This window comes from Zonotrichia albicollis, chromosome 3 (genome assembly GCF_047830755.1).
Source record: "Zonotrichia albicollis isolate bZonAlb1 chromosome 3, bZonAlb1.hap1, whole genome shotgun sequence".
NCBI classification, from domain to species: Eukaryota; Metazoa; Chordata; class Aves; order Passeriformes; family Passerellidae; genus Zonotrichia; species Zonotrichia albicollis.
In genome coordinates this window covers 69,614,702-69,630,565 of record NC_133821.1, presented here as the reverse complement: position 1 = coordinate 69,630,565, position 15,864 = coordinate 69,614,702, and the positions used below count along the sequence as shown (strand labels likewise).

The window sequence follows — 15,864 nt, the reverse complement described above, 5'->3', positions numbered from 1 at the left end:
ATTTTTAGTCTACATTGTAGTTTGCAATGCTGCCAGAAGGATTGCTTTTGGGATGCCTGTAATATAGGACCTTAAAGGCAAAAGCTATTTTAAAGAATGTTCTTCTTTTTATCTCCAAGCCCGAAAAATGTGTTGAATAACTGGCTGCCTTTTCGTTTTAACGTTAAACAGTGAAAATTACTTTGATGATTGATTATCCTATATTGAAATGTATCACTGGGCAGTCTCAGTCACAGGACTGTATAGGCTAGTCATTAGGCTTTTGAGCAAAATGTCAAATGCTAATGGCTGTCTGAGGAATACTAAAGTTTAAGCATTTTATTTTCAATTTGTTAAAATTTAACTTATTTCTCCAAGGGAAGATTATAATAACTGGTGATTATCTTCAGAGCTTCTCACTCCATAAGCCAGTCAGGCTTTTTTGGTTTTAGGCTGTTAGGCTTGGGTAGTAGACACTAAAGTTTGAGTTAGGCTGCAGTTACCATGGATTTGAAAATAATTAGTTTGGAGGATTTCTATGCATAAATTAATTTAGAGATCTATGTCTTTTTCCTAGAACTAACTAAATAAATACTATTACAGTGACTTTTCACTGAGCAGCTGTCTGTAGAACTGCAGCAGAGGGCAGTTCTGTTGGATGTAATTTAAATGCTGTCTCTAAAAAACTCAGTCTGCCTGGGCTGACTGAATACTCTCTTTGCGCTAGGGTTGTGCCAGGCTATACAAAATTTGACTAATTTGGAGCAGAAAATTACAGAAAAGACCTCCCAAGGCAGCCTGAAAAATATTCACACAAAGACTGATTTTTTTTGCATAGATGTTAACTTATTAGTTACGTGATTTAGTTAATATGCACTAGATTTTTTGGCAGCATTAAAATGAAATACTATTGTGATGTGACCCAGTATAAGCTCACGTTCTCAGCAGTGAAAAATTACTGCTGCCTTTTTTTTTAAATTGGGTAGATCAGCAAGTAACTAGTCTACTCTTGACATATATATAATTAAACCACAAAAACCTACATTAAAATACCATGGAAGGTCTGATTTAGACCATAAAAGTAAAAGAAACACAGAGCTGAGTTTGCAATTTTTCAAATAATTCTCCTCTATGACTGTGTGTATATAACTATTGAAATCAATGCTGGTGCAAGAGGTAATTGGAAACTTAACTTGATGTTTTGTGCCAGATCCTTAGCTGTTGCAAATTGAAGTAGGAATTCTGAAATTACTGGAGTGGTCTCACATTATGCCAGATGAGTATCTAGTCCTCTATTCTTAGTTCAGTCTGCTCAATATACATTATATGTGTGAGATTACATGCACAGAGAAGTGATCCTGAAATACTTAGGAAAATAAAAAAGAGAGTTAAGTGCAAATGTCCAAATTGTATTTTTTTTCTTTCTTTCAAGGCACTTTCATACTCCTATGTAAGAACTTTTTTTTTTGTTTCATTTTATACATGACCACAGAAATACCTTTTACAGTAACTGTACTTTTGAAAATGATGCGGTTAGAAATATTGCTAATTGTCTGTATTTTTTAAAAATTCTATTAAGGCAATATTGTTGCTCAAAGAAATGAGTAATTACGTTGTGCTCGTTCAGGGACATTTAATGAAATCCAAGCCTATTCAATGAAAGGCATGAAGTCCATATTAAATCCCGTCTGGATGTTTCTTTTTATTCACTGTAGTGTATTCCCAGAACATCACAGAAAATGAAGTTTGCCTTACTCCCAAGAGAGAGCAGCTAAACCAGCTTCTGTACACTTCAGTTTGTGCATCCTGACATCATGCTGCATATGAGGTCTTTCTTCCAGCTCTCCTGAGTGTCCCAGCATAGACGTGGTCTCACAAAACCAGGCACAGCTCAGGGAGGTTATGCACATTTCCTCACCAAGTTCTAGCAATGCAACTCAGACTCAACCTAGCATTTCTGTTCTGGTCCTCTTAGCACAGAGAACTGGTAAGTTGGGAACTAATAGGGCTGAATGATGTAGAAGTTTTTGCAAATGCAGTGATTATATTCTGGGATAGGGTCTTGAAAATAACGTTTGTTACCCCAAGGCAAGATTTAAACTATGGTAGGTTTTCCAAATAGGAGGATGAAAGTAATTTTCCACTCAGCCAACCCATTTTTATGCTTATTCTAATCAGGCATGGTAGATGGATGTAATATAATGATCAAATTAATTTTTTTTCTGTTAACTGCATCTTCAGAGAAGCAATTTTTGTGTTCAATGTATAATCTGAATCGTGTGCTCACTGTGCAGCAGTATGTCTGGTTACCTGCAATATGAGGTGTTTCAGCTGAGTTACCTGCAATATGAGGTGTTTCAGCTGAAATGGCTAGATAATGTGTTCCCTAGTAATTTCTGATATCTAGTTTCTAGTTAGCTATGTTTCAGCTTGTTTTCCAATTTTCTGACTAAATGATAGTCTGATTTCTCCAAGGGCTGGACGAGCAGTCAAATTTTTGGCATGAAACAAATGAAATAGAAGAGTTTGCTCCCTGGTAGTTGTGAAACTGCCCAGCTTTTTGAATGAAGTCCAGGATTGGAGCAACAGCTTGCGAGATGCTGTCAAGTCAGGACTAAGTCTGAAATAGTTTGATTGTAAGGTCTGTAGGAACTGATCCAGCATTTTGCTCTGTTTTTGCATCATTATACAGAAGTATTTGTTCATATAAGCATCAATAGCAGTAACCTCATCTGAAGTCCTACCTCCATCTGTGGAAGTTTCCTGCGGCAGAGGACAGAAAAGCGTAAAGCCATGGTTTCACATTTGGTGGCAGCACTTCTAAAGCAGCCCCCCAGCCCGCCTCTGCTGGCCACTCGTTTAAGTTGGATCCACTCTTGCTGTGGTTCACAAACAGCTGTGCTGGCAGCGAGGCAAAGGTCGGAATGAGTGGCAGCACCCGAGCTGCTGAACCTGGCAGCGGTGCTGCAGAAATAGCTGCAGAACCACAGTCTCCGTTACCTAATCTGCCACTCCTATTAACTGAAGTGCAGGGTCAAGTCTGTGGGATAGGTGGAATTTTTCAGAATGAAAACATTGTCTACAAAAATCATCCCTTGATCTTTAATCAAAAGGTTGTGTTGATGCAGGGATTTTTGACTAAAATCGAAGTAGCTGCAAATAATTGGCATGTTAAAACAATAGGGAAAGTACTGGGGCCTTTGGAGGGGACAGCTGTGATTTTCTTGAAGGAAGTTCAGATGTGATACCAGACGACAGAACTTTTCCAGATCTTTGCACTGCGTCCAAAAGCTGGGCTTGAAGGGAACGGGCGGAGCATAACCCCTCTAGAAGTGGGACGTCACTGCCAAGGGCTGCAGCGCTCGTGACAGGCTGCATTCTTTTATCACTATTCCTGGGGAAAGAAGTGCAATAATTTCTCAGAAGTGGCCATTACATAGCTGTCACTGTAGACAAGTGCTTAATTTATGGCAACTATTTTTTATTAGTCTCCACTGTCACAAAGTATTAACTTACAGGCTATCATGTTCCAAATGCCTTTTTTTATGTTTTTCCCATATAACACTGAAATATGCTTACTGTACCGCATCATGGGTTTATGAACACTCAGGCAAGCCAAACCAGTGATATTATTTTTGATGTGAGTACAAGTTTGATTTCCAAAGATAAGTGTAGTGATGTAAGAAAGTTCTGTAAGTCTGTCTTGAGTTGACATGACTTTTTGATTAATAAAGTTGAGGGATACAAAATCAACTTGGCACAAATGAAATGGATTAAACAGCAAACTAAAGCATAGATTTCACGAATAGTTACTTGTTAATGAGTCTTTAAAAGCGTGTTATTACAAAGGGTTTTTCAGGGGGCAATCATCAAATCAAAACCTATTTATTATTTTACCAGTGACACCAAGATTAGTAAGCTCTACAAGAAGTAATACCCTTGATTAGAACAATTGCTGACAATAAAAGATGTTTTTCTTCTTACAAACTTCCTTATACTTCTGTTGTTAGACTGTAATGCCTAAAGTACTGCTACTACAAAGACTGAGGGATGGGTAAATAGTGACGAGAGCAGATTGATGAGAATAGCTGGCTCATTGAGCAAACTGAAAGCAAGCAAACAGTATGCACTTCACTACATGCCAGCAGTTTATTTAAAAAAAAAAAGCAACAAATAACAAATGGAAGCCATAGAAAATGATAGTGATAGTATTGCAGCCAGAAAAAGGAGCAGAAATTTAAACTAAGTACTCAGCACAGTAAGAGGGGTTACATCAGCTGTATAGGGAGTATGGGTGCATCTACTAATGCAAAGCTATAGGCTTTCTTAGCTTTAGAAAGCTTTAAAAAATTGGAGGTTTCAGATTTAAGAACAGAGGAGTAATTAAACATTGGAAGATGTTTCTTCCAGGCAATTAACAAATTTTAGTTGATCAAAGGAGAATGTAACATAGTGTGATCACAGCTAATAAATATGTAAATGAGGAAATGTGGTAAAGGATGCATTGTCAAAGTAGTTGTTTTCATTAAAATCTAAGAATACCTGTTTTTTATAACTACTTTGTGTGGCATACTTACTGCTGGCTCATAGTAAAAGAGATTTGCCTGTAGGATTGCAAGTTGTTCCATGGATGTCACAACATTACAGTTGCCTGTGGGGACTGCTGATGGGCCAGGAGCTGAAATGAGTGGAGGCAGCTCATGTGAGGATCAGCAGTATAAAAATGTAGATTACACAGGACATCTGGTATGGGGTTTTGCATTTTCTTTGTGCTGGACAAAGGTTGTACATAGCAAATTTTATACTTTCAGTCATTTTGTTCTGATGGTTTCATTTTGACTTAATGGCTGGGGTGCAGCAGTGTTAGTTTTGGTGAGTAATAATTTTTCTGTTCTGTCAGAAAGCACCCGAGCTGCATGCTGGCACCAGAAAGAGTTCTGTATTCTATGACAGTTCTGCATTCACACTATTTGTTTTCCACTGTTCATGGAATGAAGAAATAGCAGTTTCTAAAATGCTATATTTAGGAGTTTTTGTCAACCTTACTTAAAAAATACATTTCATTTCTTCTGCCAAACTGGTACCAAACTACCCAGCTTTCTTTTCAGTGAGTTTACTTTGTATTTCTTTCTGACATTTCAAAATGTTCCATTCAAGAATTTCATGTGAGACACTTGGCAGTAACAGGGATAGCAGCTGCTGAGCAATGACTCTCACACCTAAAAAGGATGGGCATGCTGTAAACTTCCTTCTTCATCAGGATGTTTCTAGTATGCCTAGCAAGTAATTTGAACTTCTACAGTGACTCTGATTGCATCCTCATGCTACTGAATACACTCTTCAAAGTGTGGCATGATTTCTAAAGAAAGTAGGATGAATAGGTATGATGCTGTCACAGCTTTCAGGATACCATGTGGCTGGATTCTTTGCAGTAAGTTTTTCAGCCTTGTAAAATGGTGGTTTGGTTTTACCTTGTGGATATGCTCATTTCTATATTCTCCTAAATTCTAAAATGTTTCTGTTTTAGAAATAACCTTTATTGTTATTTTACGCTTATTTTGTGTCACAAGGTTTTTGAGGGTTTTTTTATGTGTAAAAGGTAAATTAGACATGTTTTAGGGAGACAGAATAAGAAATAATTAATATTTTCAAGTTGACAGTGTGTCTTTAAATATTCTAGCTAACCAATGTTTTCAATGGCTTGTTTATAAATAATTGAAATGTTTTCTTTGGTTTGTTCACAGCTATTTTCTACAAAAAAAAAAAACAGAAGAAAATTGTCTCAGAAGTTAAGCAAAATACTCTGTCTAGTAAAAACCAAAATCCTTTTCCCGAAAAAAAATCTAGCTGTTTAAAACATTGAAATGGCCTGCTAGTAGGAAAATAAAACAAAAATTTTAATTAGAAAATTTAAAAGGGTATGCTTCTATCTGTGGCATCTTTGCATTACTTGTTTGGGTTTTGTTTCTTTTCCCTGGGAACCACCTTTCTTTTCTCTTTATTTTGAGGGAAACACTGTGGGATTCTAGATTAGATTTGTTTACAAATTGAGACCAGAAACTGTATCAGCATTTGTTTTATTCATTTCTCTCTGGAAAATTCTGTAATTGATTAATTTGGAATGAGGTAGATGAAGTCTGTGTAGCTGCATGCCTTATCTAAGCAAGGGTGAAGAGGTCTCACAGCTGGGAAGCCCCCAAGAATCAGTGGATTTGTAGCTCTCATCTCAATTTTAGTAATTTCAGTGTGTTGTATGTTGCAAGGATAAGGGAAGTATTGTTGGGGTTAAAATTCTGTATTCTGAAATTCTCAAAGTTATTCATTACACAGGTATGGGATGGGAGGGGTAGGAAGAGTAGGGGAATCAGTTTTAGTCATATTTGGGTACCTGTAAATTTGGAACCCAGAGCTGCGAAAGACAAATGCTGCACCAACATGTTGCTTTACAAAACTAAAGTAAATGAGATCCAGTGCTTGCAGTTGTTTGCCATTTGCCAGGAAGTCTTTTTGTTTCCCCCTTTTTTATTTGTTGTTGTATGATGGTAGAACCAGCAGGCAGATCTGTCACAGACCCTTTCTCTTTCTTACCTGGTTCATGTACCTAACTGATGCGGGGACGCCATCGTCTGTGTTGCTCTGCTTTTTTGCTTTGGTGCCGGCTTTTGGTACTAGATGATTTTTTGGTGCTATGACTTGCTTCTACTTTGGAAGTACCTGATGTAGAGTGGTAATACCATCTTAATTTTTTAAATAAAATGCCCACAAATGCTACACACGCAATGCCACTCTTCAGCAAAATCAGTTCAAGGAAACAAATTACATTAAACTGACAATTATACAAATATTCATTGAAGACCATGCAGAGTTTGCAAGACTTTGTCTAACAGATATATAGTGTCTTGCATGAAAGTCAAAAATTTGGTTTGAATTTTGAGGAGTTTTCAGTGTGTTGCAGTTTGGTGGCATGAATTGTGTCTGCTCTGATTACTGAATTTAATCTCTGGCATGAATTCACTTGCTCAGAAAGGAAGATGGAAATAACAAGCTATGTCACACTTACAATTTATTTTTTTTCAGGAGAGGGAGAAGGTAAAAGGAAACTAGACAAGCTCAGAATTGTAAATGTGTGGTGGATGTTGAAGATCCCATGCCTGTTCTTAACATGCATCCTAACCCAGGATCTGAAAATAAATGTTGTGTTAGCAGGAACAAATACTATTTCATCTCCAGCAGGGATTGTAGCAAGACTCTAAATCTAGTAATGTCTGACATCACACCTTGAGGCTTATTAATTTCAGAAGCACACTTTCTATATACATTAGAATATATACCATATACCCAGCTTAAACATATGCATGTTCTAGTGCACATCCATGCTCGATATGTGCTGGGATGAGGACACTGATGGATCCTAGAGGGTGTCCTGTGCAGCCCTCTCCAAGTAATCCATACACTGTCACCCAGGTATTTACTGTGAAAATGAGGGCTATTTGTAGAGAAAGCAGCTGCGTTTGTCCGTTTACTTTTCAGCTCATCCTGGAAATTCCTCCTGTATTCCTTCCCTGTTCACAACACTGTGTGTGGCAAAAATAGGGTATTCATCTGTGTTACATTGCATTAATTGTTCTGTGAAGTCCCAGCATAATTAAAATTATCCCAAATAAGGAGAAATCTACCTTCTCTGTTTAAGCAATGCATCTTCAAAGGCAAATCAATGTAGGCAGGTGCTCAGCAGAACACAAAACCCAGGGAAGACTATTCCATTCCATCAGGGCTTGCTGGAAGTGCTTGGAGCTAAAATTGGTGGTACATGATGTTATAGCTTGCTGTGCTCTCCACTGCATGCCAAGGGCTCCGTGTGAGGAAGGTGCTCCATTTTTTGGAAGTCACTAACACAGAAGTGGGAACTGGATGTGCTACAAATGCTTCCAGAACACTCTAAAACTTCTCTGAGTGTAAAATTCTCATTCTCAGAAAGCTAAAAGTGGACTGAAATCAAACTGATCCAAAGACAGCCATATTTAACCCTCTGCAGAGGAGGCCCAAGGAAGGGAAAAAAAGTATTAGAAGAAGAGGAAGGAAAAGACAATATTCTCATTAATTCTCTAGACTAAGGAGCAAGATTTGTTTCTGTAATAAAATAGGTGTTTTTCAGGAGGATTATATTGCTATCAAATAGTAGACATCAGCTAAGGAAAGGGCCTCAGCTAAGCCTAAAGACACATGCAAAATTCCTGAGCCATTTCTGCTTTCATCAAGAATCCTTCTGGAATAAGAAAAGTAAAATTTGAGAATTAAAATAATTTTAAAATTCTGAATATATTTCTGTTCACCTGCCTGTTTTCCTCAGGGAAGAATACGTGTCCCTGAAAAGGTCATACTGTCAGGATGACTTTTTTGGCTGACAAAGTTGAAGTTCTAATAAATCAGCATTTGGTTTCCTTTTAATTTGGGAAATTAAAAGGATATATTATCTTTTTCAAGACACTTTATCAAGTACATTTTATCTTTTTCACATTTATATTTTATCTTTTTTACATGACACTTTCTGTGATAGGCATACAGACGACCAGAAGGATGTTTTCTTTGGTAGGAAATTACTGACTATTAGATAGTGCCTGTTTGTTACTGCCCATTCCCTTTCCCTTGTTCCTTCAAAGAAACAGGTTCCATGGGAAGCAATTAGCATGAAATAATCTAATTTAATGAGATTTCAGTGCATATGCACTAGATTCTTGCACTGATTCTAAAGCAATTTTCTCATTACCTGCCTTGCCTAATCTTTTGCAGTATCTTGAATGTGCTTTATTCTACTCAGATGTTCCGTAGGAGTGGTGCAAACCCAAAGTGAGACTTGCCTGAGAGACTGTGAGAGTTTGGGTTCTGGAGCTCGTCCTCACTAACTGGTTCACATCCTGCATTGATTCAGTGGCAGCTATCAGCACTAAGTACTATCACAGATTGCTGAAGTTGAGCACTAGAAAATAAGAAATTGCTCAATTTGTAACCACTGCTCTCTTAATATTTTGACTCCCAACCTGTGGCCATGACAGAAATGAGTTCTTTTTTGTAGCTGAATGCATTGTGTAAACCACAGCAGCATCCTTCTGCTAGGCTCATTACCAACACGTTTTAAAATGTGTAAAACAATATTGCCTGGGAACATGAAATTTCTGAACTGTATTGCCAGAGCATCAAATGATACAGCCTCAGAAGAACTAGGGAGCATCACGTGATATAATCTCAGTAGAAGTAGGTATTCTTTACATAAAACAGAATAAAAAGAATGTGAAAATGTGCCCAAGACTATTATAATGTGAAAAAATGTGGTAGAAATTGAGGACAACGTTCCCTCTGCCCCTGAATTTCATTTCAGAAGACTAATTCTGCGTGGCTGAAGAGAGGACTTTTCTTCCCAAATTTTTGTGTTTGTCTGATGGCCAAACTCCTCTTCCACGTGATGGATTCTTCTTGGAGATCCATATCCCCATCTGGCCAACGGGGGGGGGGGGGGGGGGGCCTGAGGCAGCCTCTGAGATACTCTTGGGAAACTTCAGGTGTTTTAAGGCTGGTTTTTACCTGTGGGTCCCCAAGCTTCACATTCTATCTTGAGCCTGTGGAAGGTGCAGCCCAGGATCATAGCAGACATCCCATAGAAAACGAAATTGCATTACATTTTCAGTCATTTATAAAGCAGTGTGCAGCAGATCCTCAAGCAGTTTATTTTCTTTAACTTATGTGTGTATCTCTGGAAGGAAACACATGTTTCTCCTCATGGTCAAGTCCTGGAAGTTGCAGTTTAAATTTGATGAAGTGTTTTATTCCCCCAGATAAAAACAAATAAATAAAAAATTAGATTTAAATGCATTTGTTGATGAGGAAAGTCAGGAATCCTCCTAATTAAGACATTTCTTAGAAAGGTAAATTTTTTATCTGGGAGCATAAAACACTTCATCAGTTTTAAAGTCACATCTGCAAGGAGTGGGTAAAGAGGAGAAACAGGCATTTTTCTTCATTCTGGCTTGTATGTGAGTTTAAGACTTTTAACAACAGTTTTAAAAATATTTAAATCCAGTTAGAAACACTTGCAATATAGTGGGGATAAAAGTGCCCTCCCTCCCTCTGTTTTTAATCTGGTTCTCTTGATGGAATAAACTACAAGGTTGAATTGGTAACTGGATTATTGCCTCATAAAACAGCACGAGGTTACTATTATCCTTTAATTTTATATCTTTATTAGGGAGTAATGTTGGTCTTATTTAAATCACTGACTGCTCTAATGGTTTTTCTCCCCTTTTACAAATTTATAAAACTAAACCCTAAAGGATTTGGTCTAAGTGCAATTGGCATAACTACCATTATAAAAATCTTTCTGTTAGCAGTTGGTTATAATCAGCTGCTTTAACTGGGCTCAGAATGAAGCAGAATTTAGCTGTTGATAGGTAGAATAATACTGATAAAATATTATTTCTGAATTTTATTTCAAAAAGCTCCATTTCCAGTAAGGACTTCTGAATTTTGAGGCAGTGTAAAGATGAATAGCAGTGCCCTGGAAACCTATAATTTAGCACGTTTGTGCAAATGATGTATGAAACATATTTTGTATTTCTACAAAGACTTAAAGAAGTTTGTCTTTGTCTTGAAATTCAGTAAAGTAACTTTAAAATTCATGAAAGTTAGTCTTTTTTAGAAGGCGACTAATACACGTGGCTTATTTAATGATGCATTCCAGTGAATACACCCACCTGAACTTTGGAACACAACACATACTGTGGGTGAATCATTGGCAGTTCTTAGTAGTAAAACTCCTATTGGATTTGTGTCATCATGGTGTATTTAAAATTTTGATACCCTGGGTTCATTTTTGGAAAAATGTGACATCCATTGGTTGATCTCAGAGTGCTTTGATTAAGCATCCATTAATAGGGAAAGAAACATGGGTCTCTCTGTTCTGGTGTAGCTCTGTGGCTGAGTTATAGTTGGGTTTTATACAGAAAGTGAAGAATCTGCCACCTTCAGTGCCTGACTGACAGAATTAGAGCATTTGCTGTTTGAATGCAAGCCAGATACTGACTTTTCAATCAGCATACTTAGAAACTGGTCAAATAATTTGCTGCAAATTTTGTATTTTGACCTTTTTTTTCTGAGAGCAATCTTACCAGTGCAATAACATGAACACACTAAAACCTTTTAATTAAATCAAAGCAGATTTTAAGTTATTAATGGAATATTTTAGTATCAGTCAGAATCATCACTGTGTTTGCAGTTGCCTCCTTTGATTGGGACTGCTGCAGGCAATGCCATGTAGAGCTTCTTTCTCTTAAAATATCCATTGTTCATGGCAGGCTCCTTTCTGAAAATTGCCTATAGTGAGTGTTTTAAAGAAGCCCTTCAATTCCTCTTTTAGCTTCATTGAACAAAGACTGGAGAAGATATTTATAAATACAGGAGTGTGGGCTCCACATTGACCAAAAAGTAATGGGAAGTGATTATAGTTTTGCTGAAGGCATTGTGAGGGAGGACATTGATGTCTTGGATCCCTCTGAAATTGAGAGAATACTAAAACCATTTTGAAAAGCATGAATTATTTTCAACTGTATGATATGGTGAAATACATGCAACATGATTTTCTTGAAATTTGTCTTTTCCTTATATAACATCATGGCAAAAATTAGTGAAATGCGAATGAAAATAATTTTGTAACCTAGGCAAGAGGGAAGAAAGAGGGTGTCATTTGGTGTCAGGAAAAGTCGAGGTGAAACTTGAAAGCAAGGTAGACTGAGGCTGTGCATTTGTGTGTGTTCTAGAAAATATCTATGCAAAACAACATTACTTTTGGGGATTAAGTGGAGGTATGGCAAGTAAGTGGCACCTGGGATTAAGAGAGGAGATATTCACAGGGCAATGCAGGGCAGTGGGTGAGAATATGTGGCTTGTTCCACTTAGGTTCCATGGGTCAGGTTCCTTTCAAATACTCTGCAAATGCCAATACAGCTGTCCATGTTTTACCCCTGGTTGTGTTTATTAGTGCTTGCTGGTCAGAATTTAAAACAAAGATCAATAATATGTTTATATTATTGAGCACAGTCCATGGTAATTCCTTGTGGTGCCTTCTTGATAAACAAATGTAGGTGATATTGATAAGCAAATCCTGGATGTTTGGGTTCCTTAATATATGTGTTTACATATTGGTTTTTTTAATGTAACATGAGTTTTGGTTAATGATATGATTATTGCATATATGAAATATCTCTGTCACTTTTTTTTTTGTTCTAAATGATGCAAATTTGCTTAAATCCAAAATGGATCTTTTCTGAGAATGGAGGTTGTAAAATAATAGTGTGGCTTTATAGTTAGGGTTACCATGATCATTCACAGGCAGAACTGGAAAACAGAATTTTCCTATTGAAGATCTCCATATTTGATGAGAATGATTCACCCTATTAGAGAAGGCATAGACATAGCAGATAATTAGGATAATGTCTCTCATTTAGCTCTTTGTAGGGAGCCGCTTGTTAGAAACCACTTTGTGCATTTAATTTAATCCTAAAGGAATTGAATGAACCTTAGAGAGGGGACTTCATGCTGATAATTACATAATAACCTGTTTTTATGTCAGACACTTAATGGCTAAGAGGTTATCATTAAATGTGTAATGAGCAGTTCTGTTCTATAACTGCCTAAGATGTTCTCTCAAGGGTTATCATTTGTTGACTACTTAAACAGCTGCCTGTATTCAACATTTTAGGTTCTTTATTGGTTTGTTTTCAGAGCTATTTTTTCTCTTGAAGGAGTCAAAGAAAAGTCCCTGTTTCTGTTGATATATAATAGATAGTTCCAAGAGTAATACTGAAAGTGTTGAAGCACTTTACATGAAAATAATCTTCATATGGGAACTTTGCTTCAGGTTTTAGTGAAACCACAACCTCAGTTAGGGTGTTTGTTAATTGCAGATTTGTCTTGGAAGTGAGGACAATAGATTAACATGTTGTTTTTTAATCTTCTCTTTTAATTTAGACTACTGAGCTGTAAATTGAAAGGAAGATAGTTTCTGCTTGTGGAGGAAAAGAAAGGTGAATGACCTCAATGGAAGACTCCCAGGATCTAAGTGAACAGTCAGTAAGTATAAATGTTGCTAAATTGAATGGAATAAATTGAACTCTGTTCAACAAAGTTGTGTGAAAGGATTTTACTTTGGATTTGAAAATTGTAGTGAGATCTGGGGAAACCTTCTGAGTTCCTAGTTTTAAACCTTTTAGTTTGTACATTAAATGGTAAAAGTGGCTTTAATCTTTTTTCCCTGTTGAAAGAAACAAGATCTTTGTTATGTAGTTTTGCTGAACTACAGTTGTTAGAGGGATATAATTAAGCTGCATTGGAAGAATAAAATGGTAGAATCGTTCACAGTGGTATGCCTTGTTCAAGTAATTGCATTAAAATGTATGTCCATAGTGGTCTGTCAGTTTTTCCAAATCAAGGGTTACCAAAAACAGAAGCAAAATATTTCAAATGGTCAGACTGGCAGATGACATACACTAATTTTTTCAGGATTCTCTTGGATTTCAAGGGGATTGTGAGAATTGGTACTCTATCTCCCATCCCAAGTCAGAGATAGATTCTTCTTTTCACTGATAACATTTCTGGGAAAAATGGGGTGGACATTTTTTCTCCTTTCCTTTCTTATTTTTCCTTGCCTTTAAGGATATCATCTTCAGATCTCCTCACCACCAGACTACAGTTCTGAAGGGACAGCAGGCTCTGAGGAAATTCAAAACTATCTGGGCTTGCCATCCAATGTATTGGGCTTTTTAGCATCTTAATTTTCTGCTGTTTCTTACTACATAAATAGGGACACATTTTGCCAGTACCATGATCTCTGTGATTCTCAGCTTGGACTTAGTGTACTAAAGATGAACAAAGGGATTTAGTATTTCTATTTCTGACATGCTGAAGGAGGTTATCCATGCAACAAACTTGAAAAGTCTGAATATATATATAAAATTTTAGAGACTTTTATGGGTAACATAAGTGCAAGTAAATGGGAAGAATTGCAGTGTTTCTGAAATGTCAGTAATTTTCTTTAATAAGGAGTACTTTGCTCCTGGCTGGGTAGCTCCTATCTGAGACTTTATCTTGGACTAGAGTTTTATTACTGATTTTAAATGGTACAGGACTGGAAAGTCTTAACAGTGTCTTAAGTCCCCATGGTGGCACTACCTGGGACAGCTGCACATATTTATGTATTTAAAGTGTTCCCAAGCAAAACTTTAGAGCCTGTAAAAGCTACATGGCTTTGTAATTTAATAAAATTTTATAAAGTTCATAAAAGATTAGGCAGAAGTTCATCTCTTGTAATCTGTGAAACACTTTTTCTGTGGAGTATTCATGGTGTGGTTATTAACAGGAGGTAGATGAGACAGTTTAGCTTACTGAAAAAACATCTTTCCATAGTAGTTAAAATGTTTTTGCAACACTGGATGCCTGATAAATATATATTTTAGAAGCAATTTTATGACCCCATCATAGTATAATCTCTGTAGTATTTCTCATAATTCCTACATGGTTTTATGCTACATGTGAAAATGGTCTGCAGATTGCAAATTGAGGTGAAATCTGTGCTGTGTTGCCTATGAAGGTGGTGTTTGCTGTCTTTATGCTAGTATCGCAGAAAGTAATGATTCCAGACAAGTTTATTCTTCTTACTGTTCACTAACAGTGTCAGAACTTGAAGGTAATGGGTGGGAGAGCCATTTCATCACTGCCTTTATCCAGGTGGGCACTGAGACTAAAATCTCACCTAGAGCTTGGGCACTGTCCTGGGAATTGTGTGAGGCCTGTCTGCCTAGAGCAGGCACTAAGCCTTCATTTCCCAACTTCAAAAGCCATTTCACTGCTACATCATGGTTAAACTCCTCTCTTAGCCAATTTTCAAAAAAGAAAATAGCATTTCTGGCTTAGTTCCTTACAAGCCACAGGGCATGTCTGTGGGCTAGAGATCTCAGGAAGCAGGAGGCTTTGGTGGTTTAAACTCTAAGGTATCAGATGTATCTGCTTGAAGTGCAGCTGTGCTGTTTTGTACTGGTTAATGCATTTTATACTGGTTAGCTCTGGGCAGTTTCTGCCCATGAGGCAGGATTTCTAATTCTTGAAGGGTTCAGGGAGCACAAGTACTTCATGCCAGCCTCAAAATTTCATTTGGGAATTAAATGCATAATATTTAGATCATGAAAATTCATGGAGCATTAAGGACCTAGCCTCTGTTGCATGTGTATTAGATTTTGTGAATAAGCATGAATGTGAGACCTGTGCTCAAACTTGTGCTGATGCCTTGGCTTCGAATAGTCTAGTCCTTGGTTACTTTAAAGACTGCCTTTCTCTGCAGCTGGGATGGGTTAGAAGGTGTTTGCTTTTGCATGGTGTGTTTGATGGACAGTCGAGTTTTCTGTAGAGAAAGATTCCTTTATTGGATTAATTTCCCAGGGAATTCTGTTAAAGAATCTTTCATCCTTGGGTAAAGAAGCCAGGCACAGTTCCTTGGTATAGTGAACAAGAATAATTTTCAGGTTTTTATTTAAAGAAAGGAAATTATTCTAACTTTTGAGAGTAGATCATCCTCCTGAAGCATGATATACTGTAGTGTAGCTTTTATTCTGACAGTCTTTAGTCTAAGTTTTAGATCACTACTAGTATTTTAACTCAAAAAAATGCACCAATAAGAAATGATTGGTTGTGTGATTCCTGTCCTGAAATTATATCAGTTAGGTGAAATTTATATGATCATACCTAAGAGCAATTTCACAGCATCCCTGTGGCCACATGAGAAATAAATTATTTCCCTTTTGTCTCAGTGCAATGACTGCATGACCACATACTGCTTCAGGAATC

General features: G+C 37.1%; 1 protein-coding gene across 16 annotated transcripts in view; it reads left to right on the top strand.

The window, feature by feature from the left end:
* EYA4 (EYA transcriptional coactivator and phosphatase 4) overlaps window positions 1-15,864 on the top strand; it is a 143,843-nt gene that overhangs the window by 4,803 nt on the left and 123,176 nt on the right. For all 16 annotated transcript variants that reach the window (XM_074537788.1, XM_074537791.1, XM_074537792.1 and 13 more), the window contains exon 2: window positions 12,997-13,098. In XM_074537788.1, the coding sequence (XP_074393889.1) occupies window positions 13,057-13,098 (42 nt within the window). In that variant the 5' untranslated portion in view covers window positions 12,997-13,056. The remainder of the gene's footprint in view (window positions 1-12,996; window positions 13,099-15,864) is intronic.